General features: G+C 45.4%; 2 protein-coding genes across 5 annotated transcripts; both read left to right on the top strand.

Annotated features, from left to right (window-relative positions):
* The first annotated feature begins 221 nt into the window (after positions 1 to 221).
* Positions 222 to 6954, top strand: ddx6 (DEAD (Asp-Glu-Ala-Asp) box helicase 6). The gene is made up of 14 exons (XM_049726133.2): positions 222 to 380; positions 1270 to 1886; positions 1975 to 2038; positions 2125 to 2229; positions 2311 to 2440; positions 2627 to 2773; positions 2854 to 2948; positions 3037 to 3159; positions 3270 to 3398; positions 3475 to 3591; positions 3669 to 3732; positions 4022 to 4123; positions 4206 to 4385; positions 4502 to 6954. Exons 2-13 carry the CDS (start codon positions 1693 to 1695, stop codon positions 4379 to 4381), a joined length of 1446 nt encoding a protein of 481 aa, XP_049582090.1. The 5' UTR covers positions 222 to 380; positions 1270 to 1692; the 3' UTR covers positions 4382 to 4385; positions 4502 to 6954.
* Positions 6955 to 7559: 605 nt separating this feature from the next.
* aplp2 (amyloid beta (A4) precursor-like protein 2) lies at positions 7560 to 27120 on the top strand. 4 transcript variants are annotated; one of them, XM_049726840.2, is made up of 17 exons: positions 7562 to 7867; positions 17192 to 17365; positions 17469 to 17598; positions 19838 to 19950; positions 20035 to 20246; positions 20380 to 20576; positions 20679 to 20846; positions 21014 to 21222; positions 21324 to 21482; positions 21560 to 21688; positions 22243 to 22342; positions 22950 to 23126; positions 23358 to 23393; positions 23918 to 24000; positions 24709 to 24786; positions 25202 to 25357; positions 25450 to 27120. In XM_049726840.2, exons 1-17 carry the CDS (start codon positions 7796 to 7798, stop codon positions 25549 to 25551), a joined length of 2295 nt encoding a protein of 764 aa, XP_049582797.1. In that variant the 5' UTR covers positions 7562 to 7795; the 3' UTR covers positions 25552 to 27120. The 4 variants fall into 4 exon arrangements, with proteins under 4 accessions (XP_049582799.1, XP_049582800.1, XP_049582797.1 ...); XM_049726842.2 differs by lacking the exon at positions 24709 to 24786 and having other exon boundaries at positions 7560 to 7867; XM_049726841.2 differs by lacking the exon at positions 23358 to 23393 and having other exon boundaries at positions 7565 to 7867.
* The last annotated feature ends 705 nt before the right edge of the window (positions 27121 to 27825 follow it).

Below are 27825 nucleotides of genomic sequence, written 5' to 3'. Positions count from 1 at the left end.
TGAGAGGTTTAAGGGTTAAAACCAATTGTAATACGGTATTTGTTAACCTGGCTCAGTGACGTCTCAGCGGTGACGTCAGATTCAGGTCAAAGTGTAAATAACAACCCCGACGGCTACATTCGGTGCAGAACATTTACGCTTATTAAAAAAGGGGAAGAAACTATTAACGATAATATACTTATCGACGACATTCATTATTATTTTCATTGAGATCAGAAATGAAATCAGCTGATCGTGGCGGTGGGAGGCGGGCTCAAATACGAGTGGACGCCATCTTGCAGGCTCGGATGAGAAGAAGCCTCATTCGTGCTCTCGGCTACCATTTGAGAACGCTTAAAAAAGGAAAAACACAAAAAGACGATTTATTTCGCTTATCTGAGGTAACGATGGGTTCAGCTCGGACGTTATGTGTGTGCTGAATTCTCCGTTGTAAGCCTGAGTCATCCGCTTCGCGTTGTTTGAGACAAGTTACGTCGTATTTAGCCGTCGTTAGCTAACTAGCTAGTTGGCGAGCTAACACTCCGTGACGTTGAACGTTAGTGTTACTTAAAGAAAATAACTACAAAAGTGGATTCGCTTTCTCTTCCAACATTTTATAATACGCATTGTCGAGTTAGTGTCGATAGTAGTAAAGAAAAAGAAGAATGTAAAAAATTCGTCTTCCGGCCACTTCTCGGCCAAGCTAATTTTCTGGTGCTAGCAACCTCTACGTCATCGTTTTTATCCGAACTCACTCCAGCTAAACATTTTTTTTCTGTCGAAGCCAATTTTGTGTTGCCTGACAATTATTCAGTTTTTATCTTTAAAGTCTTAATGAACGCGACCTTGTGTATTTTTCCCGAGTTAACGTTATGAGGTATTTGCGTTAGCCGCTAGCTGCTAACTGTGTGGCGTTTATCCCAGATACTCTTGTCGGTCAAACTCCTTTTTATGGTAGTTTGAATAAGAAAAATAAAGATTGTCAAGGTGGAATTTTCACTAGTTTATTTCGTTTCGCTCCTTCGTCAGTGAATGTTAAAAAGCTTGTTTTGACAATACCGTCCGAACTCTCCTCCAACTAATTAGCCAAACCGTATTTAATGTCTTTTACAGGACCGTTTGATATTGTCTGAGGCCTATTGGTTTTAAGTCCGATTATGTGTAAATTTCTTGGGAGACTTTCGCGTTAATCTTTAGCAGCTAATGCGGTTAGGAGGAGGGCGGTTAGTCCTGCAGTTGATTTTTTTTTTTTTTTAACATGCTGTATGACTAACTACTTTTGTTTTTTAGGGTTCATATAAATCCGACGAAGAGGACGCAGCGGCTTGGACCTCCCTGAGATGACCAGCTCGAACAAGTCGGCCTGTGCTTGAAAAGCCATCTTAGCCCTTCTGGAGTTTGGATTTCAGACAACTTGAGTTTGGATTTCAGACAACTGTTGTCAAGCTCCAACCTCACTCAAACTGAACTGCTCAAGCGCCCCCTTATTCCAAGAGTAATCTGTTGACAAACACTGAAAAGAAGTTATCGCTTCATGTCCCAGAAACGGCAATATAGTGTAGCTAGTGGCAGGAATAAATATTTGGACGCATTGTACAGTAAACACAGCCCCGAGTGGGTAGGACTACCTTCAATTGAGAGTGTTTCCAGCTGAGTGGATTCACTCCTCACTTGTGGTTCATCTTTATTGGACTGAAAAGCTAAAGAGGAAACATGAGCACTGCCAGGACGGAGAACCCGGTTATCTTGGGCTTGTCGAATCAGAACGGGCAGCTCCGAGGCTCGGTGAAGCCGGCCGGAGCACCGGGTGGAGGCGGAGGAGGCCCCCACCAGCCACTCAACCAGATGAAAGGCACAATCAACAATGGCAATGCCCAGACAGCCCCCACGACTAACGCTGTCATCAAGTAAGTTGTGTGTCGGAGAAATGGAAAAAAAAATGACAAATGAGTGCTTTCATTAAATGGTTTCTCATGAGCGTTTGGACTTTTGCAGGCCTGGAGATGACTGGAAGAAAAATTTGAAGTTACCCCCAAAGGACATGAGGATGAGAACTTCGGTTTGTATTATTATTTATATATTTTTTTAATCTATAAAACCCCTGATGAGCTTCTAATTGGTCACATTTACTGGCGACCCCCGCAGGATGTGACTGCGACAAAGGGCAACGAGTTTGAAGATTACTGCCTCAAGAGGGAACTGCTTATGGGCATCTTTGAGATGGGCTGGGAAAAGCCATCACCCATTCAGGTGCATTTCCTACTTACGTTACATATCTTCACGCCGCAATGGCGAGCAACTCACCAAAGTATCAATTGCTGCTGCTCGTAGGAGGAAAGCATTCCCATCGCGTTGTCAGGCAGGGATATCTTGGCCAGGGCCAAGAACGGCACAGGGAAGAGCGGAGCCTACCTCATTCCCTTACTTGAACGCATCGACCTGAAGAGGGACTACATACAAGGTGGGCATGTTTGAAATCTGCTGCAGTGGTGGCCAATCAGTTCGTCAGTTACATTGCTTTTAAATCCAATGAGCCGTCCCGTCTTAACATCAAACTTGCCCTCGAGTGCAAATGTACCAGAGCTAATGATGCATCTTAGATATTTTGTCGACAAGCAAAGTGTGACTGTAATATTTCCTTCCCCAGCGCTGGTGATCGTGCCCACCAGAGAACTGGCTCTGCAAGTAAGCCAAATATGCATCCAGGTCAGCAAACACATGGGAGGAGTGAAGGTGATGGCGACCACAGGTGGAACCAACCTACGCGATGACATCATGAGACTGGATGAAACTGGTAATGCTTTGGGCGGCCGGGTGAGACTCGTGTGATTGTATTTGTGTGAGCTCAACGGTTTTTTTTGTTCTCCTCCCCAGTCCATGTGGTCATCGCAACCCCAGGGAGGATTTTAGACCTCATCAAGAAAGGAGTGGCCAAAGTCAGTCAAGTGCAGATGATTGTTCTCGATGAGGTGGGGTGTGCTCTTCGTTATTCGGTCAAGCCGCAATTCTCGTTGTTGTTGCTTCACCAACTCTGTTCTTCGTCTCATTTCCCACCAGGCTGACAAACTCCTGTCTCAGGACTTTGTGGTCATGATGGAAGAGATTCTGGGCTTCCTTTCCAAACAGAGACAGATTTTGCTTTACTCTGCTACGTTCCCGCTCAGTGTGCAGAAGTTCATGGTACGTTGTAGTTCAGTCTTTCTTGTGGCTGTTAATGATTGACAAAGGAGGCCTCGTTTGCCCCCACCCATGCTGCCTCTCTTACGAACCGGTTTTCACTGGGGTTCTAGAACTCGCACCTGCAGAAGCCCTACGAGATCAACCTCATGGAGGAGCTCACGCTGAAGGGTGTGACTCAGTATTATGCTTACGTCACCGAAAGGCAGAAAGTGCATTGCCTCAACACTTTGTTCTCCAGGGTAAGACCTTTTAGGTCTTTTCAGGAAGAAAAAAAAAAATAGACTCTTAACGACATGTATGTGACTTGTCTTCTAGCTCCAGATCAACCAGTCTATAATCTTCTGCAACTCCTCTCAGAGAGTTGAGCTCCTTGCCAAGAAGATCTCCCAGCTTGGTTATTCGTGTTTCTACATTCATGCCAAGATGAGACAGGTTGGGACAAATTCTCCTTCCCTCCCTCATGCACACTTGCTCAGTGAAAGTAACTCTGGACTCTTCTTTCTCCCCAGGAACATCGCAATCGCGTGTTCCACGACTTTCGGAACGGTCTGTGTCGAAATCTTGTCTGCACCGGTGAGTCACGCACCCTCTCGGATTGTTCAAGATCCAATTTTGCAGCTCGAGTTGAAGGCAGATCGTTCCAGCTTTCTTCTCAGGAGATAAGGAGTGCTAGTAGTATTTCTTTCCCCTCGGCTGACATTGCGATTAAGGTCAAGCATGTTTGACTCGCACCTGCTACATTATCAGTTAGTTGTGTGCAGCATAGTTGTCGCACAACTTTTTTTATTAACACAAAGCACTTTTGCTGGGCAAATGTTTGCTTTCGAGTTAAGAATGTTCATTGTCTGTTGTTTTCTTCCAGACCTCTTCACAAGAGGAATAGACATTCAAGCTGTGAATGTTGTGATCAATTTCGACTTCCCGAAGCTGGGAGAGACGTACCTCCATCGCATTGGCAGATCTGGTGAGACCTCGCTCTTGTAACGTTCGCTCACTGTATGCAAGCTAAAATAAACAAGCGTTAACGCTCCTCCTCGTGTTTTTAGGCCGCTTCGGACACTTGGGTCTGGCCATCAACCTGATCACGTATGACGATCGCTTCAACCTGAAAGGCATCGAAGAGCAACTGGGAACGGAGATCAAGCCCATACCGGGCATCATTGACAAGAGCTTGTATGTGGCCGAGTACCACAGCGAGAGCGGCGAAGAAGTGAAGCCATGAGCCAGTGAGTCATTTTCGGGATGTTTGACTTCCAAGAACTTGAAGCTTTGTCGTATGTAGTACCCTTGAGATTCAAAGTACACCTTTGGCTAATATTGTTTTTCTTTTTGTCATTCACAGATGAGCCCATCCTCCATTCCCCTTTGGACCCCACCACCCCAGCCTGGATTTTTTTTTTTTTTCTCTTTTCTTTTTCTTAAATCATCAGGAATGTGAAAGTTGCGTTTTGGAAGAACTCTTCCCTTTTCACAGGGCTCAATGCTGCACCGCCTGCACTGAAGACACCCCTGCGGGGACCGAGTGGATGCGAAAACCTGGCGCACAGATCTAACGTGAAGCCAGTCCCCCCGCAATCCCCCTGCCCCTCAAAAAAAAAAGAAGCCCCACCTTCATTTCTGTTCTTGTTTTGGACCCATTTTGTATGAAGTGCCTTAAGAAGCAGTCCAACTCGTTGTGAAGTAATAACCCTCGTCGTCATCGAGCATAACCACTTTTTCATTTCTGCCTGTCCGGGGTCCTGCTGCGCTTTCAGTCTGGCTTCACATTGCAGGACAAACATGGATCCACACAGCCCCGCGCCCCCAGTGGACAAATATGCTGGAGGTTTTTTTTTTTTTTTTTGTTAACTGAGAAGGAAAGCCAGACTGTCCATGATTTTTTTTTTTCTTCAGTTGCTTCAAGAAGAACCCGACACTTTCCTGTCTTCAGCAGCAGAGCAAAATTCAAATGATGGTGCAGCCAATCAACAGCGAGAGTCATGAGGATTCCTCAAAAAGTGGAGATATTTTTTTCTTTTTTTTTTTCTTCCCAGTTCCCCACCCTGCTCACCTTCCTATGGATGGCCGTACTTAACTCTGTGAGCCTGTGTATATACCTTAATTTTAAGATTGTTTTAAGACAGTTGACAAGAAGTCTGGCTGCAACACAATATACCAACCCTTGCCACACACACACACGCATACTTGTTGGCACTGGAGAGACTGTTTTACTGCCTATTGGCCTGTGACTTTATTTATAATTTTAGAAAAGGCAGAATGATTGAGAATCAAAAAAAAACCCTAGTGCATGACGTGGCATTAAGTGTCATTGAAAATTGCACTTAAATTGAAGTCGTGCAATTTTCGCCAGTTTAGACGCCACCATCTGCATTGTCCGACTCGCTGCGGATTTGCTTTGCCCATTCTTTTTTTTTTCCCCATCTCACCTGTTACATACAACGAAGACAACAGCGGCCAATTTTGATTTCAAGCAGAATGTCGTGTGGAAAAGCATCAGTGACGGACACGTCTTACCTGGGATGACATGTAGCAGGAATTCACTCTCGCCACGACGACACGGAGGAGAAAAGAAAAGCAACACAGGTTGGCACTTGACAACGCACAGAGTTGAGTTCAGGCAATAACATGGACGGCTTTTTGGATCCGCCACGCCAACATGAACATGTTGCTCTCGAAGATTCCTTATAATCCCAAAAAAAAAAAGACTTGAGGGGAATGGCTACGACGGATGACGACATGGCTTGGACTGCAAACTCGGACTGAGTTACTGGCTTATATTTCTGCCCTTTTGTTTTTTATTTTCTATGTGGGGATTTGGTTATACTTAGTCACAAAAACCTGATTTTGCATAAAAGTTCCTCGGAGCCTTTATGGAAAATTTTGGTTCCCCCAAGTGGCGAGATGCTCCTACAACTGTTTTGACCAAGAGCGACTGTTGAAAATGTTCCTTTCAAGTCCTCATTGTTTCAGAACGGCGGCTTCCCCTGCCCGCTCGCATCACGTAGGCCCCTGAAGAGTTCAATCATCCAATTCGGCTATTTGGCGGGGTGGGAGGGAGGGTATTGTGTCTAAAGAAAATATTCAAGTTGAACAAATTGCGAGCGAGCAGGGGTGGCAAAATTTTTGCAGACACTCGGCAGCCGTCTGCGGCCTGGCGGCCAGTCGGCAGTACTCCAGCTTGGTTTGGTTTTCGGGACCGGTCCGACAGGACGAGCGGATGTAACGGGATGCTGCCTACTGCCGGCGGCCGCCATGTTGAGAACCTTAGAGACTGAGACAAAAGCATCTTGCCCAACTCTACAATTGGATTTGTTTCGTAACCCAATTGTCTCATTCTTTAAGGTCATTTTAAATTTGGGGGGGGAGGGTGAATTGGCTCACTTGCTGCCCTGATGCACACAAATCCTCCTTGATAGTGGTGACAAATTTAAAGCAAACTACACACACCTTTTGTGTCCAATTGGGTTCGGCGTCACTTTCTGTCCAGGAGGATGCTGCTGATGCATTAGTACACTTCGGGAGGGGGGGCTGTTTAAAAATTCATGGAAAGGGTTAAAAAAAAAAGTTTCCCTTATTTTGAATTCTGCTTTGTTTTTGCCCAAAAAATGTTCAAGTGAAAAACTCAAGAGTTTTAAGTTCTTTTTATTTTTATTTTCATGAAAATTTGGTCCTAATTCAATTGGCAGAGTTTTCAGTGAGGCAAATTTTACAAAGTTGAGTTAAGAAAAACACAAAAAATGTCTATTAGGCTTAAAGATTGAAAGTTTGGTTCAAAATAAAGCTCACTGAATTTAATTTTTGGTCCCCTTTTTTGTGTGACTTTGAAGGTAAGTCAAGGCTTAAATTTCATTTCAATGTGCTGAATTCACACTAAGTTTTGTTAAGCCCACTACCAACTTCAACCATGGTGCTAGGGCGCCCTCTACTGGGATCACGTGGCACTGTTACCCATCCCGCTACCCATCCCGCTCATTTCAATGTAGACCACTTTGAACCACCGTCTACTCTCTACTTTCCAGAATCCACCAACACCTTAAACGAGCTTCCGTTTGCTCCAATTAAAAACCACGAAAGAGTTTTAAAAATGTAAAGAAAAAAAAAAAGCGCCTGCCCAGCCCACCGAATCCGGCTCACTCACAGGCAATTTGATTAATTCTGGAGTATTCCAGTTTTGTTTTTTTTTTGTTTTTTTATGGAGAGAAAATAAGATATGGTGTTCGAAGACAAATTCTACATTTTCTTTAAAAAATATCTCTATCACTCGGCTTCGCCATGTTTGTCCTGCAGTTCCCCTTGGATGCCCCCAAGAGGCGCGCTGCGTCCAGACGAGTGGATGTCGACCAGCCAAGCGAGAGAGAGGAGGGAGGACATCTATGAGGGAGGAGGCACCATCCACGGAGCAGCCTTCCCAATAATCTCTACCCACATTTCCACGACGGAGCCACTCCGTAACTCGGTGCCCTCCCTGCGTGTTTTTTTTTTTTCCTCCACTCGTCCAAACAAGCAGAAGCAGGATTCGCTCCCGCTCGTCGTGTGGCGAAGAGCAGATATCGTCGTTGCATTCCCTGGGACGTTTTAAGCGCGTCTTCTTGACGCCGGAGAGCTCGGTGAAGGAGTTATTTCCCGCCCGTGGAAGATGGGTTCCGTCCCAGTAATATCAGCTCTGCTTTTGGCCGTCGTGGTGCCATCGTTGGCCGGATACATCGAGGTACGTTGACGTGTTTATTTTATTTTTATTTTTTTTTTGTGGTTTTGGCCCGACATACCACCTTATATAAGTATGTCAACAATGTTCTGTGTTTTTATTGGCGCTGGAACATGTCTGGTCGGTTTTGTTGTGATTGTTATATTAGCAATATATTAGGTCATATCAGACAGACATCAGTGAGTAATAAGAGATATATCCCCCTCGCCACCTGGTAGTTTCATTCGAGAAGGTTCGTGGTGCAGAGATCAAATGAAAGACGAGTGGCTTTGTCAGGCCTCGGGGACCACGCAGATAACACACAGTAACCTCTCTCCCTCCGCGCTGCCTGTTAACAGTCTATCTTTAACACACAGGAGGACGTTTTCTAATCTACTTGGAGCCTTTTTGACCACCCTCCCTTTCCGTAGCTATATGCTGCTTTGCCAGGTGTTGTGCGGTCATCCCCTTGTTATAGCGCGGTTCGACTGTATTGCTGATTTTGTGTTAAAAGTCATTTTGGGGGTGTGTTGATGTAACGTTCAGTGTTACAGAATGCGGGAATTGTTTTTTTTTTAGGTGTACAACCATTTTCTTTTCATTATTGCTGCTAATGTTCTTTGGGTTATATTTGCAGTTAGTTAAATATTTTTTTACAATGTGTAGGAGGTTTTCTTTTATGGGCCCTCTATCGCTCACACTCTATAAACAGGGATTACTGTACATTAAATTTGAAAAAAGGACCTTAATGTGGGCATTATCGTTGCGCAGAAGAAATAATGTTAGCCAAGAACCAGATTTTTTGTTATATATATGACATGAAATAGCTGCCAGGGGTGACACTGGCATCTCCTCTTCTCGAATTTAGGTTTGTTTGTTCTGGCATAGCAGCAACCTCATTGATTTTGGCCCAGGACAAGAACACTACTGATTTTTTTTTTTTTTTATGTAAGCTGATGGTCACAGTTGTTAGAAACCGTCTCAATAAGTGAGATGGCAAAGTGGCAAATTTGTCAGTTGCAGAATTTCTATGTAGTTTATTTAACACTATGCTGTGGATTTAAAAAAAAAAAAAAAAAAAAGGACAGAAAGATAGCTGGTGGGTGAGGTTGGGAAACAGTGTGGTTGGTGGTCTGTCGCCTTCGCCTGTCCAAACAAAACTAACTTGCTCCCCCCCTTAATCTTCACACCCACCTGGAAGTCTATTTTCGCACCTCGCTCTGGATCGCACATGTGTGACAACAACCCAGACGTCTCCACCTGACCAGCTGTTTCTTGCCATTTGGCAGCCGGCCCACCCGCCGGGCTCCCTCCCCCATTGAGGCCTAAAAATGCCGAGCCGAGCGAAATCGATGCCTCCAAGCGGCGGTCAATACAGGACAGACTCCCCTCGGGGGAGATTAATGGAGGAAACGCGCTTCTCCTCCTGATCAGTCAGCGTGATTAAAATGGTGGAATGACTTGCATTTTTTTTTGGGAGGGGGATGCTGAATGTTGCTGCTTGGAATTTATTTACAGCACTAAACAGATACAACTTTTAAAAATATGCATAGATGTCACGTGGCGGATGCTGCCACGCCACGCTGCGCCGGCCTTGACCTTTTGATTTATGGGCTCCCGAGAGACTCGCTCGCTTCTCGTGTCAGGCGTGTTTTATTCCCCGCTCGCCTTCTTGTTGTTCACGGCCGCCGCTCGAGCACTCGGCTGAGTGCAAACTCCATCGTTGTGCGTCAGCTACCCACCTGCTCTGCAAAAATGCAAGATGAAATCTAAAACCAAAGCAAACACTACTAGATAATGTACAGTATTTCTGTACGGAATTATAAAGTGCTAATTTCCTTTTTTTTTAAAAAAAAACAAACACTTTTTTGGTTTGAAGTTGGAACAGAAAAATGGCATTTCCATTAATTTCAATGGGGAAATGTGATTTGAGATACAGTTGCTAAAAAGAATTGTTGCTACATTGTGATAAAAAATGATTACGGACTGAAACGGGACCGTCAGCATTTTGTGTCAAGTTTATATCAGTGCATTTTTTGCAAGAGTGGGGGCGGGGGGCACAGCCAAGTGGAATACTACCAGCACCCTGCGTAGGTCCTTTTGTTTTGGGACCGTCCCAAGGCTTTGTTTTGTTGTGTGAGCTGTCTTGGTGGCAGATAAATCAATTCACCCTCCCTCCAAAGAGCTTTTTAGATTGCTAATCATGTTCTCGGGCTGCCTTCTGTCGTGTCAATCATCTGCCGCCCCCGTTGCCCTTTGCTGGTGGATTAGCAGGTAAAAGCTTGTTTTCATTGTTGCGAATCCTCTTAAGTGAAAAGAAGAAGAAAAAAAACACTCGAGTGTGCCAGTAGGAAGGAGAAAGTTGCACTCAGCGGTTCAATTGGCTGAAAATGTTGCCTTTTTTTTTTTTAAATCAGGTTTTGGGTGCGAATAGACCCTTCCCCCAAAATTTTTGTAAGAATACATTTTAGCAACAATGGCCTGTGACCGACAACAGGGAAGGAATTATTCTTCCTTCCCTCAAAGCCTCCTCGGCGAGCCTCCCGCCTCCCTTCCTTCCGGCGTTCGTCTTCCCGCAGCGACTCCGCCGTCAGATAGGCTCATAAAAGCTCATCGTGCGGATTTCGAGGCAAAAGGCTCATCAGGCGAGCCTTGTTCTCACTACGCTTGCCTTTGTCTCCCTCGGCTGGGGTTTCATTACCCGCTAGGAGAACATAGCGCAACTGCTGGTCTGCACACATGGATCAACAAACCATATTTTATTATCATAAGAGCTTGAACAGGGAAATTTTGATTAGCTTTGGAAAATGATTCTGATAAAATGACCCAATGGACATCTGGAGGCCATACCAAACAAGAGCTTCTCATTGAAACATGAAGCACCCGATTTTCTTTTTGGTCATATGTAGGACAAGATGGCCGCCGAGCACACCTGTGTGTCCTTGCAACAGCTGTGCAGCCATATTCTTTGTGTGGCCGGGCGTGCAGGAATGCGGCGCTTTGTGCTCATATTGTGCTGCGAGCGAGCGCTCTTCCTGCCATGGAGCCAGTCGCTAGACAAAACCTCCCCCCCCGCTCTCCCCCGTTGCCCCCTCCCACCACCAATAACGTCGCTGGAAGCAGGACCGCCTCCCCCCCGACTTTATTATTTCATGCTTTCCCCGTCGGGGGACGCGAGGCAACGCCGGCGGTTTAAACCCGCTCACCCTTCCGTGTGTGTGCGCACGCTTTTACTCCATTAATAAAACATCAAGTAAGTGATAGAGCTCTTGTCAAGCCCGCCTCAGGTCCATCTGTCCTCAAATAGTCCCCGCCTGTCCGCTCGTGAGGACATCCGTCCCCTGCGGGTCCGCCGCACTGATTAGCTCGCCCTCCCTAGCTTGGATGGCGCTCATGTTAGCTTTCAAGAAGGTGACAGGAAAAGAAGAATGTGGAATGAAAGTGTCCACCTAGTGAACCTGACACGGCAATATGAGAAGATGCAAGGGGGGTAAATCAGGTGAAAGGCCATTGATACTGTTGGAAGCGGTGATGTCACAAGTAGACGCAAGGGGAAACGGAAATATGGAGAATATGCTGGTTGGAGGAACAAAAGGGAGACTTGGAGCTGGAGATGGGGAGCAGAATCGGGCGAGGAGGTGGAGGGGGGGGTAGAAAGAATGAAGCAGGATGTGAGAATGTGAAAGATGGAAGCAGCAATAAAAGAGAAGGCGGCAGGAATAGGAAAGGAGGAAATGTGAAAACACGTTCCTTGCTTAATCAGTGATGAGGACGTCATGTGACTTCCTAAAAAAACGGACTGTACTAAACTGTTACCTGACATCTCCTGTCCAATCAGTGTCACTGCTGATACGCTGTCTTACTTTCGAACCGATACGGCTATATCGTGATTCGCTCTCTCCAAATAGCATTTTTTATTTCAGTCCACGCGACCACCATTTTGATCCCCATGTGAGGCAGAAGGTGGTCTGCTGGGAGGCGTAAATGCGCACCCCCCCCTCTGGAGATTGCGTTAGGCCGGCGCCGCCTGATACAGCGTTTCTCAAGGAGAAGGTGGCCAAGGACAAACGCCCCCCCCGTGTGAGACATGTGGGGGCGGTTGGGGGTGTTTATCATCTTCTAAACCGCTCACGCCACGGATTCAATCCCACACAGGAAGACACAAAAGCGTCAGATTTGTGTGTGTAATCTGGCACGCGTTAATGACAGTCCGTCTGCGCTCTTCTTTAATGTCGCTCGGATGCCTGACGGGGAACCCGGGAAATACAAGAAAGATGCACGGGCGTCCCCCCCCCTCCGTCTTAATCGTCCCCCATCGTGTCGAATTGCACTTCAAATAAGCTTTTAGCTGCGTTGGCGGGCATGTTGATGGTTCCCCTGGCTCGTAAAAAGAGGAATGGCGTCGCCACGGTTGCCATGGTAATCCCACATTGCTTACTTTAGTGCTTTGTAATTAATTTGACACCGGTAATTCTCAGACACAACTTTGTATCACTTGTGACTAACCATCGCTTGGGTTACGCAAGGCATCATCGAGTCATCCAATCTTGTATTATTCACGCAGGCGTGTCAGGTTGATCTTTTCAAGCTCAGGATTTTATTTTCTTGAAAGCCCGCGGCCGCATTTATAAAATATCAATTAGCCGAGTCGTCAACATTTAGCGGCTTCGATTCACTTTCAATTGATTCTTTTCTGATATCTCCTCGCTTCCTCTGCTTGCGCTTTTTATGGCCCGTCGAGATGATACATGTCTGGTATTTCGGATCTGGGATAAAAAGCAATCAAGCTCGGACCAGAATTCCATTACCGAGATGAATTTTAGCCGCGGGCGCCAAACGTGAAATAGTCCGACGAAGCCATTAAAAGTCATTTGATCTTCCGTGGCTAATTTTAGCACCCTCGGAGCAGCCTTTCCTCTTCTCTGTCCGACTGCAAATGTGTCGGATGGGGCCAATTTTGCCAATCTATTTATTGATCCGTCTAATGATCTATCTGTTGGTTCCGTGATCATGCTAACAAGCTCGCATCTCTCACGTTGTTTTCGTCCGTTCCACGCTTGCGTCTTGCAAAATAGCGGGAGTGATGTAAGGCTGCATGCAGAGATAAATAATTTAGTCATCCTATGAGAGAAGTGAAATTTTCACCGCAGCAATATCGACACGCAAACAACCAACAAAGGCCAAATTAAAACCAAGAGCTGCATTTTCGAGGAAATAAAAGACAACCTCGTTGTTACGTGTTAAGCAATTGGCTCATTTTGCTCCAGTAATAATTGTACAATTTGTTCTCTTTCACAACGAACTGACTTTGAAATGTAAACGTGCAAAATTTGGATCATAACAAAACAGTTTGGAATTTACTTTTGGCTCAGAGGACGGGAGAAAGTGAGGCGAGCGCCTCTCATCCCTCCCCAAATCCTCCTCCTGAGCGCCGGAGATTAGCCGGCCGACCTCATGGAGGCCCCCACTCCTGCGGCTAATCCCGCTCTTTTTAAACTGCTGAGTTTGCGCAACTCACTGGACAGACGCGGGGATTTAACTGTTGCCCAAAACGCAGCGAGCCGCCCTCGCTTCAATCTCGAGACAAGCGCCGTCACCTCGTTTAAGTCCATAACAGGCCTTCATCGACCGGACGCTTTGGCGTTGGTCGCCCCATCCGCCTCGCGCAGCTAATTTAATCAGTCTAATGCCTGCGTTACAGCACCACGCTTATCGACCGGTCAATCCCTCGCGGCGGCGGCCGCCGCTCGCCACGCAGATGAAAAAGTAAGACAGGACAAAGCCTGTCAATTTAGCTTAGCTTTAACGTCACGAAGACGTCAAAGGATATGGAACTAACGTGAACAATGAGCTCTGCGGTTCGTTTCGGTTCGACAAATGTGAGACTTAACGCGTACTAGCTCTATTTTAGCCCGAAACATCTGGTGATGTCAGGTGCGTAATCCTCTGGAGGACACATGGACGCTAAGCTGGGATGGACGGCTCACGTGGGAAGTCACAGGTGGAGAGTATTCTCATGACGTTAAGCCAACGATCATGACGGGACTCCAAGTGTCTGTCGTGACAAGTAATTATCTCGCTTTTTGTGGGAAGTAGTTGTTGCCGATCGATTTATCTTATCAAACATCTGCGTAGCCCTAGCAAAACCTTAGCTGGCTCTAATTAGGAATTTCATTATCTCCGCATCGCACGCGGTGGTCCACTCCACAAATGAAAAAAAATCGATCTATCTAACAAACACACATTTCCTAAAAACACTGAGCAATTACGTTAAAATTACATAGCTAGCTAGCTAGCTCATTTGTTTGTTCATTCATTTTGGATGACCCGAGAGAAAATTTGTTAATTTACTTTGTATGTTTAAATGGCTTCCGAGGAAATTACTTTGACAGTCCGTCAGTCCGTTGTAGTAATAACTAATACGCAAGCTGGTGATTGGCGAACTGGTGGGGAAAATTACTGAGAACTGCAACAATATAACTGAGCTGCACTGTTTGATTTTACATGCAAACAGCTTTTTTTTCATGGCGCTCCTGGCGCCATTTCAAAGAAAACCGTATTTCTCCTTTCGCTTTATACTTTGAACAATATTTAGACGATATCCGTATTAAGGGAAATACTAAATCCCACTGTGCGTTGAGGCTCTGCGGGCGGGAAGATGAAACCCCAGTGGAAGCTTATAAATAGTCCAGACGGAACTTCTCCTTCCCAAATGGGACCCGCCGCGGCGTGCCAGAGGAAAGAAGAGCTTTGCTCCAATTAACAGTCCTCCCTTGCCCTAGTCGCATTTTGAAATGTACTTTGAAAAAAAGAATCACATCTTAATCATAATATTAAAGAGACAAAAATAAAAAAAAAATTCAAGTTGTTTTGTAGCTTGAGTTTGCTCAGGAATGTTTCGGCGTAGCTAGGGACCAAACGTCATTCCCACTTTTTTGTTGCGTTGGCAGGGAAAGTGTCCAGCGGCCGTGAGGACAAAAGAGAGTTTCAGTGGGACGGACAAGCTTATTTGCATTCCAGCGAGGCTTTGCCCTTCGGATTCAGAGCATGACGTCTCTTTTTTTTTTTTCTTCTTCCTTTTATGACTCTGTTCTTACTGTCCACCCTTTGCCACAGGGAAGGAAGGGCTTGTCTTGTGTGTGCGTGTGTGGGTGTGGGTGTGAGTGTCATTGAATGGCGTCCTTCCACCCTATCCTGGTGTCCAAGTGATGTTTGTGGAGTGTCTCAGGTCTCGGCCTTCCCACGGCTTCACTGTCCCCGTGAATCATGTCACTGTGTTAATGTGTGTGTTTTTGTGTATGTGTGTGTCTGTGCATGTGTGTGTGTACATGCCAGGATTCTGTCGGCCTGTTTACAGCTTCTGCGGAATTTGACGATACGTTCAAAAGGTTGCGCCAGAATCTGTCGGCATACAGTGAGTGAGTGAGTCTGTGAGTGAGTGAGTGAGTGAGTGAGTCTGTGTGTGTCAGTGTGTGTGTGTGGTTTCACACCAGACTATCTTACTTAAGCGTCTAGTCACCACGGGGAAGGATTAGGCGGATTTCACCATACCAGGCATTTCTCTGCAGTCACATGGCCCCTAAGCATTCTGGGAAAAGTCCTAAACCGCGACGGTCCGGGAGGCGCGGGGTACCAGGCCCAACATTTTGGAAAGTTCACACGCAGTCCACAAAGTCCAGATACGTCCGTTCGTCTTTCCTGTTTACTTCCTCCCGGGATGGGCGGGTGCCGTGTGTGACATCATCACGATCCCGGCGGGCATTGCTGTGTGTTTATGGGTCAGCTGTTTTTCTGTCACACTCACGCAAAACTGGACTTATTTATTTGGGGAATATGTTGAAGGACAAAAAAATCCCCGAGTCAGCTTTTGTTTTGGATGGCTTGCTAAGATTCTATCTTCATGTGTCACGATAACAGCGCAGTTACTGATTAAACGTTAATTCAGCTTCAGCGTGACCTTTGAATCCTGGTTTTGTCCCACAATGTTAATTAGTGCCAAGAGCCAGCTACGCCTAGTAATGGACACCTGCTATTGTGTTTGTATTTGTATTACACCCCCCCCCAAAAAAAAATTAAAAAAAAATCACTCGGTGTTGTCAAATTTGAGCATGTAGAGTTGAACACAACAGTTGAGTTGTTTGACTGGCAGCAGGTTGACAGTAGTAATTGCGTCTTCTGCCACCTAGTGGAAAAAGATTGTATTGTTCTGCCATCTTGCAGACAGCGTTATTTGTACGTAATAGACATTAATTTAAAATTGGATAGTTTCATGCACATGTGGAATGGCTGTTTGGACGTGGGCAGGAAGTAAAGAGCAAGCACGGCTGAGAGAATGTTATTCTGTATCTTAAAAAAAAAAAAAAACAATAGAAGCAAAGGTGTAATTTGGTGTGTGGTGACATTTCGGGAGAAAAAATGAACGCAAGTCTTATTTAGTTTTCCTCAGCGTGAGTTCCTGACTCATATTTAATTTTATTTATTTTTTGCTTTGAACTTCATTTTGCCTCTTGGAAACGGAGCTAATCCTCCCGCAATGATGCGTGACGACCGTGACGATGATGCAGCCACTCTTGACTGCTTGACTTCTTCCCCTGCCACAATAAATTCAAATGAAAATGTCACTTTCGGTATGAGAGCGAAGAGCTACCCGCTCTCAGACGTTGCCGCTATTTCTTTGATTCTCCATTTGATTTCCCCTCTGCTGCTCGTCCCCCAAATTGCCCGTCGCCATCTCTGAAGAGCAAATGTGTGTGTTCGTCGGGCACGCCAGCCATTCTGATGTTGACTACGCAGCACTTGCTTTGTTACGACTCTGTACTGGTCTGCATTTGTCATCAGCACGAGGTGGGGGGGTATGGCTAGAATCTCGAATATTCAAGAACATGCCAACTCCACACAAGAGGGCCAGAGTCGAGATTCAAACCCAGAACCTCAGAACTGTGAGACAGGCACGCTAACCACTCCACCACGGTGTACTGCTAAAAGAATCTTGTGGCCACAGCGTTTACTTAATTTAACCTCGCAGGAGGAGTTAATGATCCGTCTGAGGAGCAAGAAAGAAATGTTCTCGTCGGTGAGGCGTTTCCTCCCACCAGTCCAAAACCTCGCCCAAACAAAACGCTCCCTTATCAACAGTAGCTAGCTGCGTGTTTGGTACATCTGCCTAAAATAATAAAGAAACTGATGATTTATAAGACAACCATTGCAAAAACATTCAAACTATGTAGCAAATGCATTCAAGGGACAGTGTGTGGAGTTTATCGCCCTCTAGTGGTGAACTCATAGAATGCAGTAGGTTTATGTAACAACAATGACTGTTGTACTGTGCTTCCTATCTTGATCTTGCAGGCGCTGGCAGCCAACGCGGGCACCGGGTTCGCCGTGGCCGAGCCACAGGTGGCCATGTTCTGCGGCAAGCTCAACATGCACGTCAACATCCAAACAGGCCGCTGGGAGCCGGATCCGTCCGGGACCAAGAGCTGCGTGGGCACCAAGGAGGGCGTGTTGCATTACTGCCAGGAGGTGAGTCACCAAGCAAAAGCTGATGAAAACATTCACAGGATCGTCTGTGTTTTATTTTTATTTTTTATGAACCCTTGGCGTTTTTTTTTGTTTTTTTTGGCAGATGTACCCAGAGCTCCAGATCACCAACGTGGTGGAGGCCAACCAGCCGCTGCGCATCGAGAACTGGTGCAAGAAGGAGAAGAAGGTGTGCAAGGGGCACGCCCACACCGTGGTGCCTTACAAATGCCTCGGTAAGTCCATGCAAGATAAAAAAAAAAATAGAATTATTAGTAATATTACAACACTAGTTATTAAATGACACAAGATTTTTTGTCCTGAGAAAAAATTTGACTGGAATAATGTAACCGGAAACAAAGTCATCATCACGTTGCCGTCTGAGTGGTTGCTAAGAGCTCGTTTCAAGTGTCCTTATTTTGTCTTTCTGTGTGAGAGCTTAGTCTCAATATTGAACTTGGATGTGAGGTGACTAATGTTATCCCGGACGGAGCTGCAGACCACTTCCATCCGTCACGGTGGAGGCCTCCGGGGGCTACGCTCGTTATTTATTATTGCCGAGGAGGCTTGTTAAGCAATAAAGCACAATCGGATTTTTTTTCTCCCCCCTCCGGCTCAGGCAAAGATCGTAAAGTCCTGCAGGGGGCAGCGCCCAGGAGGTCTGCTGCATCTTGGCCTGGCGCCGTTTGACTTTTGCAAGGGTGGGCAACCTTTGGCACTGGGGCAGCCTGATATGTCGCACGCAAACGTTTCTGATTCAGTCGGTCGCCATGCAGTTTGAGAAACGAAAAGAATTGTATTTTAGATTAAATGGGTTTTCTTTGTTTTTAGATATTTTTTTTCCCAAAAAACTCAAATAGTAAAGAAAAAAATATTTTGTCATATTTTAACTAACACTACTTTTTCTGTAAAAAGAAAAAAAAAATCTTATAATAGTTCGATAGTAATTGATTACTTTTGTTTTGGAACTTTGATGATAACATAACAAAATGTGCAACCAGTGAAAGCGCTGAGAAGAGTGAATGCGATGTCACATGACTGTCCTCGTTTGTGTGTGCAATTTGGAGCAAGACAACACACGCCTGACTGGCGAGAATCGCAAACAAAAGTGAGTTTGGCGGAGGAGGGGGGACATCAAATCATCTGCGTTGCACCAGCTTTCCGCCACTTTTCCGGAAGCCTTTTTTGCTGATTGAGTCGTGCCGCTGGCTCGCTGTCGGCGATTGAAAAAATCCATTAGCGTTTGCGCCGGACTGTGAAATGGGCGACAATTCATGAGCATTCTTGGCAGTAGGCAAGGGCTAGTGAGATTTTTTTATTTTTTTTTTTAATGTTCACACGGCAAACATCGCGGCTGGAGAGAGGCCGAGCCTAGAATACAAATGAAGACAATTTCAAGCTGAATTTTTCCACTCGATGACAGATAAAGAGCCAAAGCAGAGCTGGAGACGAGTTGTGTGGCTTTTATTGCTTGTGTGTGTTTAAAAATAATACATTGAAAATAATACATAATAAAAATAACACATATAAAAAATTAATTAAATATATATAATTATATACATTATATATATTTATTTATATATAAATATAAAAATAAATATTAAAAAATAATACATAGTGGCCTTGGAGAAGATCATTTCAGTTGTGATTTTTTTTTTTTTTATTCAATGATGATGCATTGCAGCAAACGACATCAATAAACGTTGTTCAACCAATGAAATGACTTTTCAAGTTAACGTTATAAGCTAACAGGTTGCAATTTAGCCAACAAAATGAGTCAAGCTTCAGATTCGGCTGTCGACTTTGATTTCGATTTCAAAAGCCTCAACGGCGCCGCCGTTTGTCGTCACGGACGCTAATCCGCCGCGTGATTCGGCGCGGTGATTCAGAGCCTCGCTCTTGTAAGCACCGGAGAGAACAGTGAGCGGCCCGTCGAGCGGCGCGCATGACAGGCGCCGATTTAATTGCCTCAAACTGGAAGCGCCCGTTCGTCTGTCTCTGCACGCAGTTGTACTTTTTAGAAGCCAGCGAGTCGGACCTGAAGCGCCGGAGGGGGGGGGCAGCAGCAGCTGCAGAGTGCTCTGCTATTTGCAGCTCTCCTTCCATCCTACCCTCTCATTTTCCAAAACAGCCCCTTCCATGCCGGACAAACCACCAAACGAGCTGTTATCAGAGCGCTGCCTCCCTGGTTACGAAACCTCCCAGACCCCTTTTTTTTTTTTTTTTTCCGGGAGGGGGGGGCGTCCTCACTCCCATCAACAGAAGCCTTTCTATTCCCACTTCTTTCCAACTGTTGTCCATTATTTTCTTCATAATGGCCCTGCTTGGCGGCATACTTGCTTGCTTACTCACAGGCCTTTATATTAGGTACACTCACAACGCATTTAAAAGTCACGCTGACCATTCAAGAAGGGGAAAATCAATACAATGCGACATCGGCGGCGCTAACGAGATGTTTCCTCTGTGACGTTGCAGTGGGCGAGTTTGTGAGCGACGTGCTGTTGGTTCCAGAGAAGTGCAAGTTCTTCCATAAGGAGCGTATGGACCTGTGCGCCAGCCACCAGCAGTGGCACGGCGTGGCCAAGGAGGTAAGACGGAAAACACGTGACTTGTTGTCGCCTTTGGGTTTGATTGCGCAATCTGAAGTGAATGGTTCCCATCGCGCTCCTCAGGCGTGCTCAACCAGCAAGACGGTGCTGCACAGCTACGGCATGCTGCTCCCGTGCGGCACCGACAAGTTCCACGGCACCGAGTTCGTTTGCTGCCCGGCCTCCCGTGCCGAGGAGTCGGCCGACTCCACCCAAGAGGAGGAAGAAGACATGGAGGATGAGGAGATCGACGAGGCCGAGTTGGATGAAGAGGACGACACCCTCCGCGAGGACAGGTTCTTTGAGTTCTGTGTTTCCAAAATGTGTCAGTCTATGTGAACATTTTGTTTTCTTCTTCTTTGCTTATCGACCCTCTTCTTTTACTCTAAACAATTGTCACCACAAAAATATCTTGTGTCCGTATCGCAGCGAGTCCCTGTCCAACGAGCAACCCACGCAGAAAGAGGAACCGCTGGATGAGGAGGATGAGGACGAGGAAGAAGAGGAGGATTACCACTATGTGTATGAAGATGAGGAGGCTGATAAGGAGGAGGACGATAAGCGAGACAGCAGCAGAATGTCGGACAGCCGCGAGGACCAAGACAAGACTCTGCAAGAAGTCAAAGGTTTGTATTTTTTATTTATTTTTCTATTCTCCCAATGGCAATTAGTGTGTGCAGACACTTGATTCAATTGCGACCCCAATACAAAATGTAACCGCCCCTCAGCCGTGTGCACCCTGGAGGCGGACACGGGCCCCTGCAGGGCCTCCATGCCCCGCTGGCACTTTGACCTGAGCCAGAGGAAATGCGTGCGCTTCATCTACGGAGGCTGCGCCGGAAATCGCAACAACTTTGACTCAGAGGAATACTGCATGGCCGTCTGCAAGCGACTCGGTGAGCCGTGAATTAATATTCTTCTTACTCATGGTCATTTCAGAATCAATCAAAATAATTCAGAGTATTTATTTATTTATTTTTTTTAAAGCGCTATATCAAGTATAGTATATATTCCACATGTTTTTTTTTTCAAAACTGATTTGCTGGTTGTTTGGTTGGAGCAGCCACGCCCCCAACGCCTCAGCCCGCCGACGACGTAGACATCTACTTTGAGACGCCGGCGGACGACAAGGAGCACAGTCGCTTCCAGAGGGCCAAGGAGCAGCTGGAGATCAGGCACCGCAACCGCATGGAGAGGGTGAGGAAGGAGTGGGAGGAGGCCGACCGCCAGGCCAAGAATCTGCCCAAGGCCGAGAGACAAACTTTGGTCCAGGTTAATCAGTTTTTTAACTATTTTTTATCAGGTGGCCCTTGAGTCCAAAAATGTGCCCCGCCCAACAACCACCCGTAGACAACGTTCTATTTTTTGCCCAGCACTTCCAGGCTATGGTGGAGTCGCTGGAGGAGGAAGCCGCCAGCGAGAAGCAGCAGCTAGTGGAAACCCACCTAGCCCGAGTGGAGGCCATGCTGAACGACCGGCGCCGTCTGGCCCTGGAGAACTACCTGGCGGCCCTGCAGGCGGACCCACCCAGGGTGAGGGTTTATGTGCAGACCCCCAAGTCGCAGCCACCTTGTGACGTCAGCAGCTAACCGGTGTTTGCGACCCGCAGCCGCACCGCATCCTGCAGGCGCTGCGCCGCTACGTGCGCGCCGAGAACAAGGACCGCCAGCACACCATCCGTCACTACCAGCACGTCCTGGCCGTCGACCCCGAGAAGGCAGCTCAGATGAAGTCGCAGGTGGGTGGGTGTTGTTGAGCGACAGATGGATAGATAAACATACACACAGTAAACAGACACTTTTTTAATCATAATTTCAGGTGGCGTGCCATGTCGGTAAAATATGCGCCTTGGCAAAAACTTGATTACATAAGTGTGAATTCAAGTGGAGACACGTGTCTGTAAAACAAGCAGTACCTTGAAACTGCTGACTCACTTGTGACAAATCATTGCGAAGAAGATAGCCAACAATATTGCCGGCATTTTGATTTCCACGCAACACCTTGGAGTGGGGGTGAAGTGAGGAGGCCACGATCAGGTTTAGACTTGCTGGGCTTGTGTACAGAATAGGGAGTGAAGACCAGGCCACACAATGGAAAGAATTGGCACATTATCGCCACCTGTTGGCTTGCATGCACCTTCGAATGTTTCGCGCGTGTGTGTGCATGATTCATATTAAGACTGACGGGATAAAGGATGTTGTGTGTGATTTAGACGTGGCGCTAATTTGCATTATCAGACTCACTGTCACAACATGTGTGTCATAGTTGACTTCCTGTCTCCTTATTTGTCAGGTGATGACTCACCTCCATGTGATCGAGGAGAGGATGAACCAGAGTCTGTCCCTACTCTACAAGGTCCCCTACGTGGCCGAGGAGATCCAGGATGAAATCGGTGAGTTCTTTTGAAGGGACCGGTATCATCACGGAATTTCTTCTACCACTGCAACGCCAGTGAGTTATTTGTCTACATGTGTTGCTCCACCTTTTGTGTTCAAACAAGTAATATGGCCCACAACAAAAACTGTTAGCGAGGCAAAAAAGAAAAACTATTGATTAAATAATGAAGCGGTCGAGGTCAACGGTTAAACGTGTTGTTGTTTCTGAGCGCTGCGAAAGATTGAGCGCGGACGCGTCGATGAAAGTCGCGGCGTGTCGGCACGGAGATGAAAGCCGAGCGAATGCGCTGACAGAACTGGGTCACGTTTGAGCCGCTTTCCTGCTGGGAGACTCCCTTGGAAAAAACACACAGACAAATGCTAATTGCTAGTTAGCGGAAAATGGTGAGCAGGTGCTTTGAGTTCTGTGAACGTTTTGCTCACACTAATGATGGTGGAAATAAACATCTCCAAACACGAATTGGGAACAAAAAATGTCATTGTGGCCATAATAATTAATTTGTGGCTTCAAAATTGTAGCTACATATAGCAAAAAAAACAAAAACATGTCATGATTGGGGTTGTCTAGAGCCTTTCCATTTATTTTTATTTATTTTTTGCCAGATGAGCTGCTCCAGGAGCAGAAAGCCGACATGGATCAGTTCCTGTCGTCCATCTCCGAGTCACAGCCTGATGTCACCGTGTCGTCGGAGGAGAGCGCCGAGGTGCCCGTCGCGTCCGAGGGGAAACCCTACCGGCCCATCCAGGTCACGTCTTTAGGTTCCCGCCCGGAACCAGAAGGTGAGCATGACTTTATTGTCACCCTCGTAATCCTAATGCCAATTAAACATTACTACCATTAAAAGCCATAGGAATCAAAAAGATGCCTATTTTTAAAATTATGACTTTAAAGTCAGTAGCCAACAATAGAGATTTTTTCATCTCTTTTTCTTGCCTTTTCTTTGCTCACTCAACTTTTTCTTCCTTTCCCTCTTCATTATTCTTTATTTTCTGTCTCTTGTTAACAACAAGGCGACCTGTCCGACCCGCCACGAGCTTTCAAGAAAGGTTGGTGCCAATCGTGGCAACTTCTCTCCCTCCTTATTTCCACATTTTCTTCCATTATGTTTCTCAAAGTTGCTTTTATGCTGCAACTTACGGTGTGTTCTCGACAGTGGCAATCATATCAATTTCAAGAACCTGAACGGAGAAAACGTTTTCAGTGTTTTCCTGTCAGATGATAATTGCTCAAATGCTAGCATGCTAACAGTTAGCATCATAGCATAGCTCTCAGTCATCCAATTTGTGGTAATCTAAAAAGGTTACATTAATAATAGGTGTAATTTTTTATTGTTTTTGTTTCTGGAATCATTCTAAAATGAGCCAATCATTTGTCGACGAGTATCGTCTGAATGCAGTATTGTTCGGCTTTGCGCTAAATGTCAACACAACACTCGCATTGTGCTACACCCAAGAAAGAGCTTAATTGTCATCTTCCTCCGTACGCTGCGGAGACAAGCCAAGCATGCGCGTGATGATTTGGAGTCGCGCTTTTATCGATGTGCGCTGAGTCGGCTCTCTCGCCCTCGTAGGCTCTGCCGTGTCCGGCCTGGACGGGCTGATCGGCGCTGAGGAGAGACTGATCAACAGCAAGACCAAGATGGGACCCAACGTGGTAAGAACATTTTATTTTATTTTTTTATCTGACTTAGCACGCACACACGTACAAACATACACATTTAGAAGCGGCCATTTTGATGCCAAACATAGTAGGGATGGGCGAGAACCGTTATTTGTTGTTAATGAGCATTTTTCAGCAATACTTAACTCACATCCTAACGTCACTTTGATATTTGAAGACAACACACACACATAGCTTCCACACAACTCCAAAATGAACTCTGTTGCCATAGTTACAGCAAACCGGCAGCGTGCGGGTCCTGCCGACAATCGGCTCGAGCCTTTGTTCGTGTGCATGCGACCCGTCTCCATGTGCTTGGCTGTTGCATGCGTGTGTGTCGCATGATAACAAGCCTCAAACTGGGCTTTGCCAAAAAGTTTGACCGCTAATCTACAAGCAGTTGGCGTGTTTGCGTCGCATGTGTGTGTGTCTGTCTTTGTGGCAATGTTTGTACTAAAGACAGAGAACATCAACATCCTGGCACAGGCGGCGCCTCCTCCGAAGGTTTGTGTGCTCAGTCGTGAAAAAATGTGCGTGTGCGCCTACCCAGGAGTGTTTTTAACACACACGCACACACTCTTCTCCTTCCAGCTTGCCCAAGACAGCAACATCGCCCCCGCACTGATAATCTCTCCACCTGTCTCACACACACGCACACACACACACACGCAGTAACCTGGGCTGCCCTGTCTGTGTTGACAGGTGATTGATGAGTCTCTGGATGTTAAAGAAGTTGTTTACAGTGCAGAGAGAATCCGCGTTATGCATGATGATGAGCTGGTGAGTATGGCGGCGCCCCCTACAGGCCCCCGTTGGGCTTCGATTTAATCGACTGATTGCTCCCATTTGACTTGAGAGCTTCCACTGTAGTCGAAATCCGGTGTACACGTAATAAGCCCAGAATTTAAATTCCCACCCCTTCTTATATATTTCGTGAAATTATTATTATTTTCTTCAGGCGTCGTGCTGGTTTGAGCATGTGTGCATGCGTGTTATGCCGTTGGGCCATGTGACGCCACATATGATGACATCATATGTGTCGGATGATGACTGGAACGAGAGACTTGTAGTTGTGTAGTTGGACGCACGGACACAAAAACACACAATTCACCTGCATCGTGTCCAAACATTTAGTCCAAGCGCACTATTTTTATGTCAAGACGCATTAACTTGATTTCCCGCCCCCTCCCACCAGGAGACCTACAGGCCCCTGGGCGAGGACTTCAGCTTCAGCAGCAGCGTTCTGATCGGGCTGCTGGTGATCGCGGTCGCCATAGCGACGGTGATCGTAATCAGCCTGGTGCTGCTGCGGAAGAGGCAATACGGCACCATCAGCCACGGCATCGTGGAGGTGAGCCATCGTGTCTCCAAAATGGTTGCCCTTTGTGCTTACACAAATGAATTGCGGAATTTAAAGAGGAACTCAATTCTCCACATTTAAAGGTGGACCCGATGTTGACGCCGGAGGAACGCCACCTGAACAAGATGCAGAACCATGGCTACGAGAACCCCACCTACAAATATCTGGAGCAGATGCAGATCTGAGCCGACAGGGGGCGCCGTGGCAGCGCATACTACTGACCAAGAATTCCATGATGAGATAATGACCATAACAATGCTGTTGTTCCACTCATTTGCAAATATCCAAAACAACACTTCTTCTCCTTCTTCTTCTTTTTTGCATTGTTGATTACAAGGAGTTCTTTCTCTTGCCGTTTCCACTAGGTTGGATCAAAGATGTATAACATTTCTGCCGATTTTTATTTTTTTTTTAGACGTGATTCAAAAGCAGTTTTTTATGCCAACACCGCCGTTTTCTCTGTATTTTTCTCCTTGATAGCTTAATTGTAAATGAAGGTTATTTGTACTGATTCAAATGTATCCTGAAACAACGGATTAGGGGGGAGGGCGAGGGGGGGGGGGGGAGACATTTATTTACAGATATAGATATTATAAGATGGCAATATATATCTTGCCATTGGCTGACAGGCCCAAAGACAAACACTATAAAAAAATGGATGGATTATATAATACAAAGATATATTTGCAGCTCTGGGAAAAAGAAATAAACCGCTGAAAAATTGTTGGTATGAATTCAATAATTCAATTAAAAATCAACTAAATACATTCTTAAAATTTTAATGCAAATATATCGTACTTTGAGGGGAAAAAAATAAAGACTACTGAACTATACTCGTGCAGTTATTCTTTTGCTTACCACTAGAGAGAGCCTTCGTATCTTTTTTTTTTTTTTTTTGTGGCGGTAGTCTCAACTTTTTCCAGAGCTGTATTTGCAAGCTACTAATGTTGGGGAAGCTCTTAAACATTTTCAACTTTAATCATTTAAAATTTTTAATGCAGTGAGCGGAAAAACGTTTTAGCAGGGTTTCCTGCCGTTCTTTCCGAGATTGAATGTAAAATGAAATGTTCCATTTTAGATTGTGATAGGGATTAACCTCATCAGAAGCCAAATTCGGTTACTTTGAGCCACATCTCATTTTCAATCATTTCGCTTTTTGCATGGGGATTTAAATTTTATTTTCCAGGCTTTTTTCAAACTTTTCCTACTCAAGCTTCCCATTTTACAAATATGGTTCCTCCCCATTAAAACACAGCATGGACAAATGATGTACATAAACAGAGATCTACGACAACTCAATAATCAAAGCTTCAAATACCCTGAAAACTAAACTAAGCCTCCTTTTCCCCCTCTGCTCTCTTTGTATAGTTGCTGTTACAATCATGGCTTTTTCTTTCCAGAGGACTTTTTTCTGTGCTGGTGTGCATTGTTCTGATACATAAAATGATGTTCTACATAGAAATATATATATATATCTATTTTACATTTCTTTTTCTATTTGTTTGTTCTTCTTCTTGTGACAGTACCGTAGCTCTGTACGTCTCACTATGCACCCCCGAGAAAAAAAAAAAAAAAAACAGCTTCGGTCTTGTAACTATATGACTGCCTGTTTGATTGTGTGGCAAGACAACACACACATGGCTAAAGTATGCTGTATTTCATTTGTAATATTATTATTAGTCATCAGAGAGTGGCGTTAACAAACAGTTTTGTGGTAAAGGGGACAACACGTGTCAATAAAGTCACAACTTCCACTTTCTTGTGTCGTCTTTTCGCACAGATTGACATTGATGGAGTTCTGATTTTAGTAGTGTCAACATTTTGACACAATAGTCGTTAGATACAAAAATAATAGTCAACGTTAAATTGGATGTTTTTCAGTGGCCAAAAAAATAAGTGCATTCTACAGCAGTTACAACTTCAAACTTTGAATAAAATATTTTACTTTTGTAAATATAATTACCATTTGTGAAATTAAATAATATGCATGTTTACACATCTATGGCATTTTCCAAAAATAAGAATCCTTGGCGTAATCTGTTTTAAAAGTGAAAAGAAGTTGGATAAAGGATTCGAACCCACGAGTATTTCAATTGTGAGGCAAGCGTGCAGACCACTATTGTACGGTGACGCAAGACATTACTCAGTATTCCCACTTGGAAATCTGGGAATTTCTCCAAACTGAAATCTGTTATGGCTGGAAGCAGGTGAGTCAGCGCTGGTGGATAGATCATCTTTACAATTGGGATTAAATCACTCAACCGATACCAAAGCAAACAGACCGCACGAAAATTTAATCTATATTTGGCTCATATATCCGCCAATTAGCGAGCTCAGCTGTCATTTAAATCACTACCTTATGTTCAAATCCGCACGAAAAAGTAGTCCCTACGCGTTTTGAAATTTCACCTTACAAAATGCAGAAATGTAGCACCATTCGTGTTCTTTTACTATGAACG

Source organism: Syngnathus scovelli, chromosome 7 (assembly GCF_024217435.2).
Source record: "Syngnathus scovelli strain Florida chromosome 7, RoL_Ssco_1.2, whole genome shotgun sequence".
In the NCBI taxonomy this organism is placed as follows: Eukaryota; Metazoa; Chordata; class Actinopteri; order Syngnathiformes; family Syngnathidae; genus Syngnathus; species Syngnathus scovelli.
The sequence above is the reverse complement of the archived record's forward strand: the minus strand, read 5'-3'. Positions and strand labels throughout refer to the sequence as shown.

What these genes read in the sequence shown, in the direction of transcription:
- ddx6 (XM_049726133.2), top strand. Translation starts at nt 1,693, where the DNA reads ATGAGCACTGCCAGGACGGAGAACCCGGTTATCTTGGGCTTGTCGAAT. An exon ending in CATGAGACTGGATGAAACTG is followed by an intron (nt 2,774 to 2,853) that starts GTAATGCTTTGG and finishes TCTCCTCCCCAG; the next exon opens with TCCATGTGGTCATCGCAACC. An exon ending in AGATGATTGTTCTCGATGAG is followed by an intron (nt 2,949 to 3,036) that starts GTGGGGTGTGCT and finishes ATTTCCCACCAG; the next exon opens with GCTGACAAACTCCTGTCTCA.
- aplp2 (XM_049726840.2), top strand. Translation starts at nt 7,796, where the DNA reads ATGGGTTCCGTCCCAGTAATATCAGCTCTGCTTTTGGCCGTCGTGGTG. An exon ending in CGTTGGCCGGATACATCGAG is followed by an intron (nt 7,868 to 17,191) that starts GTACGTTGACGT and finishes TTGATCTTGCAG; the next exon opens with GCGCTGGCAGCCAACGCGGG. An exon ending in TGCAGGCGGACCCACCCAGG is followed by an intron (nt 21,483 to 21,559) that starts GTGAGGGTTTAT and finishes TGCGACCCGCAG; the next exon opens with CCGCACCGCATCCTGCAGGC.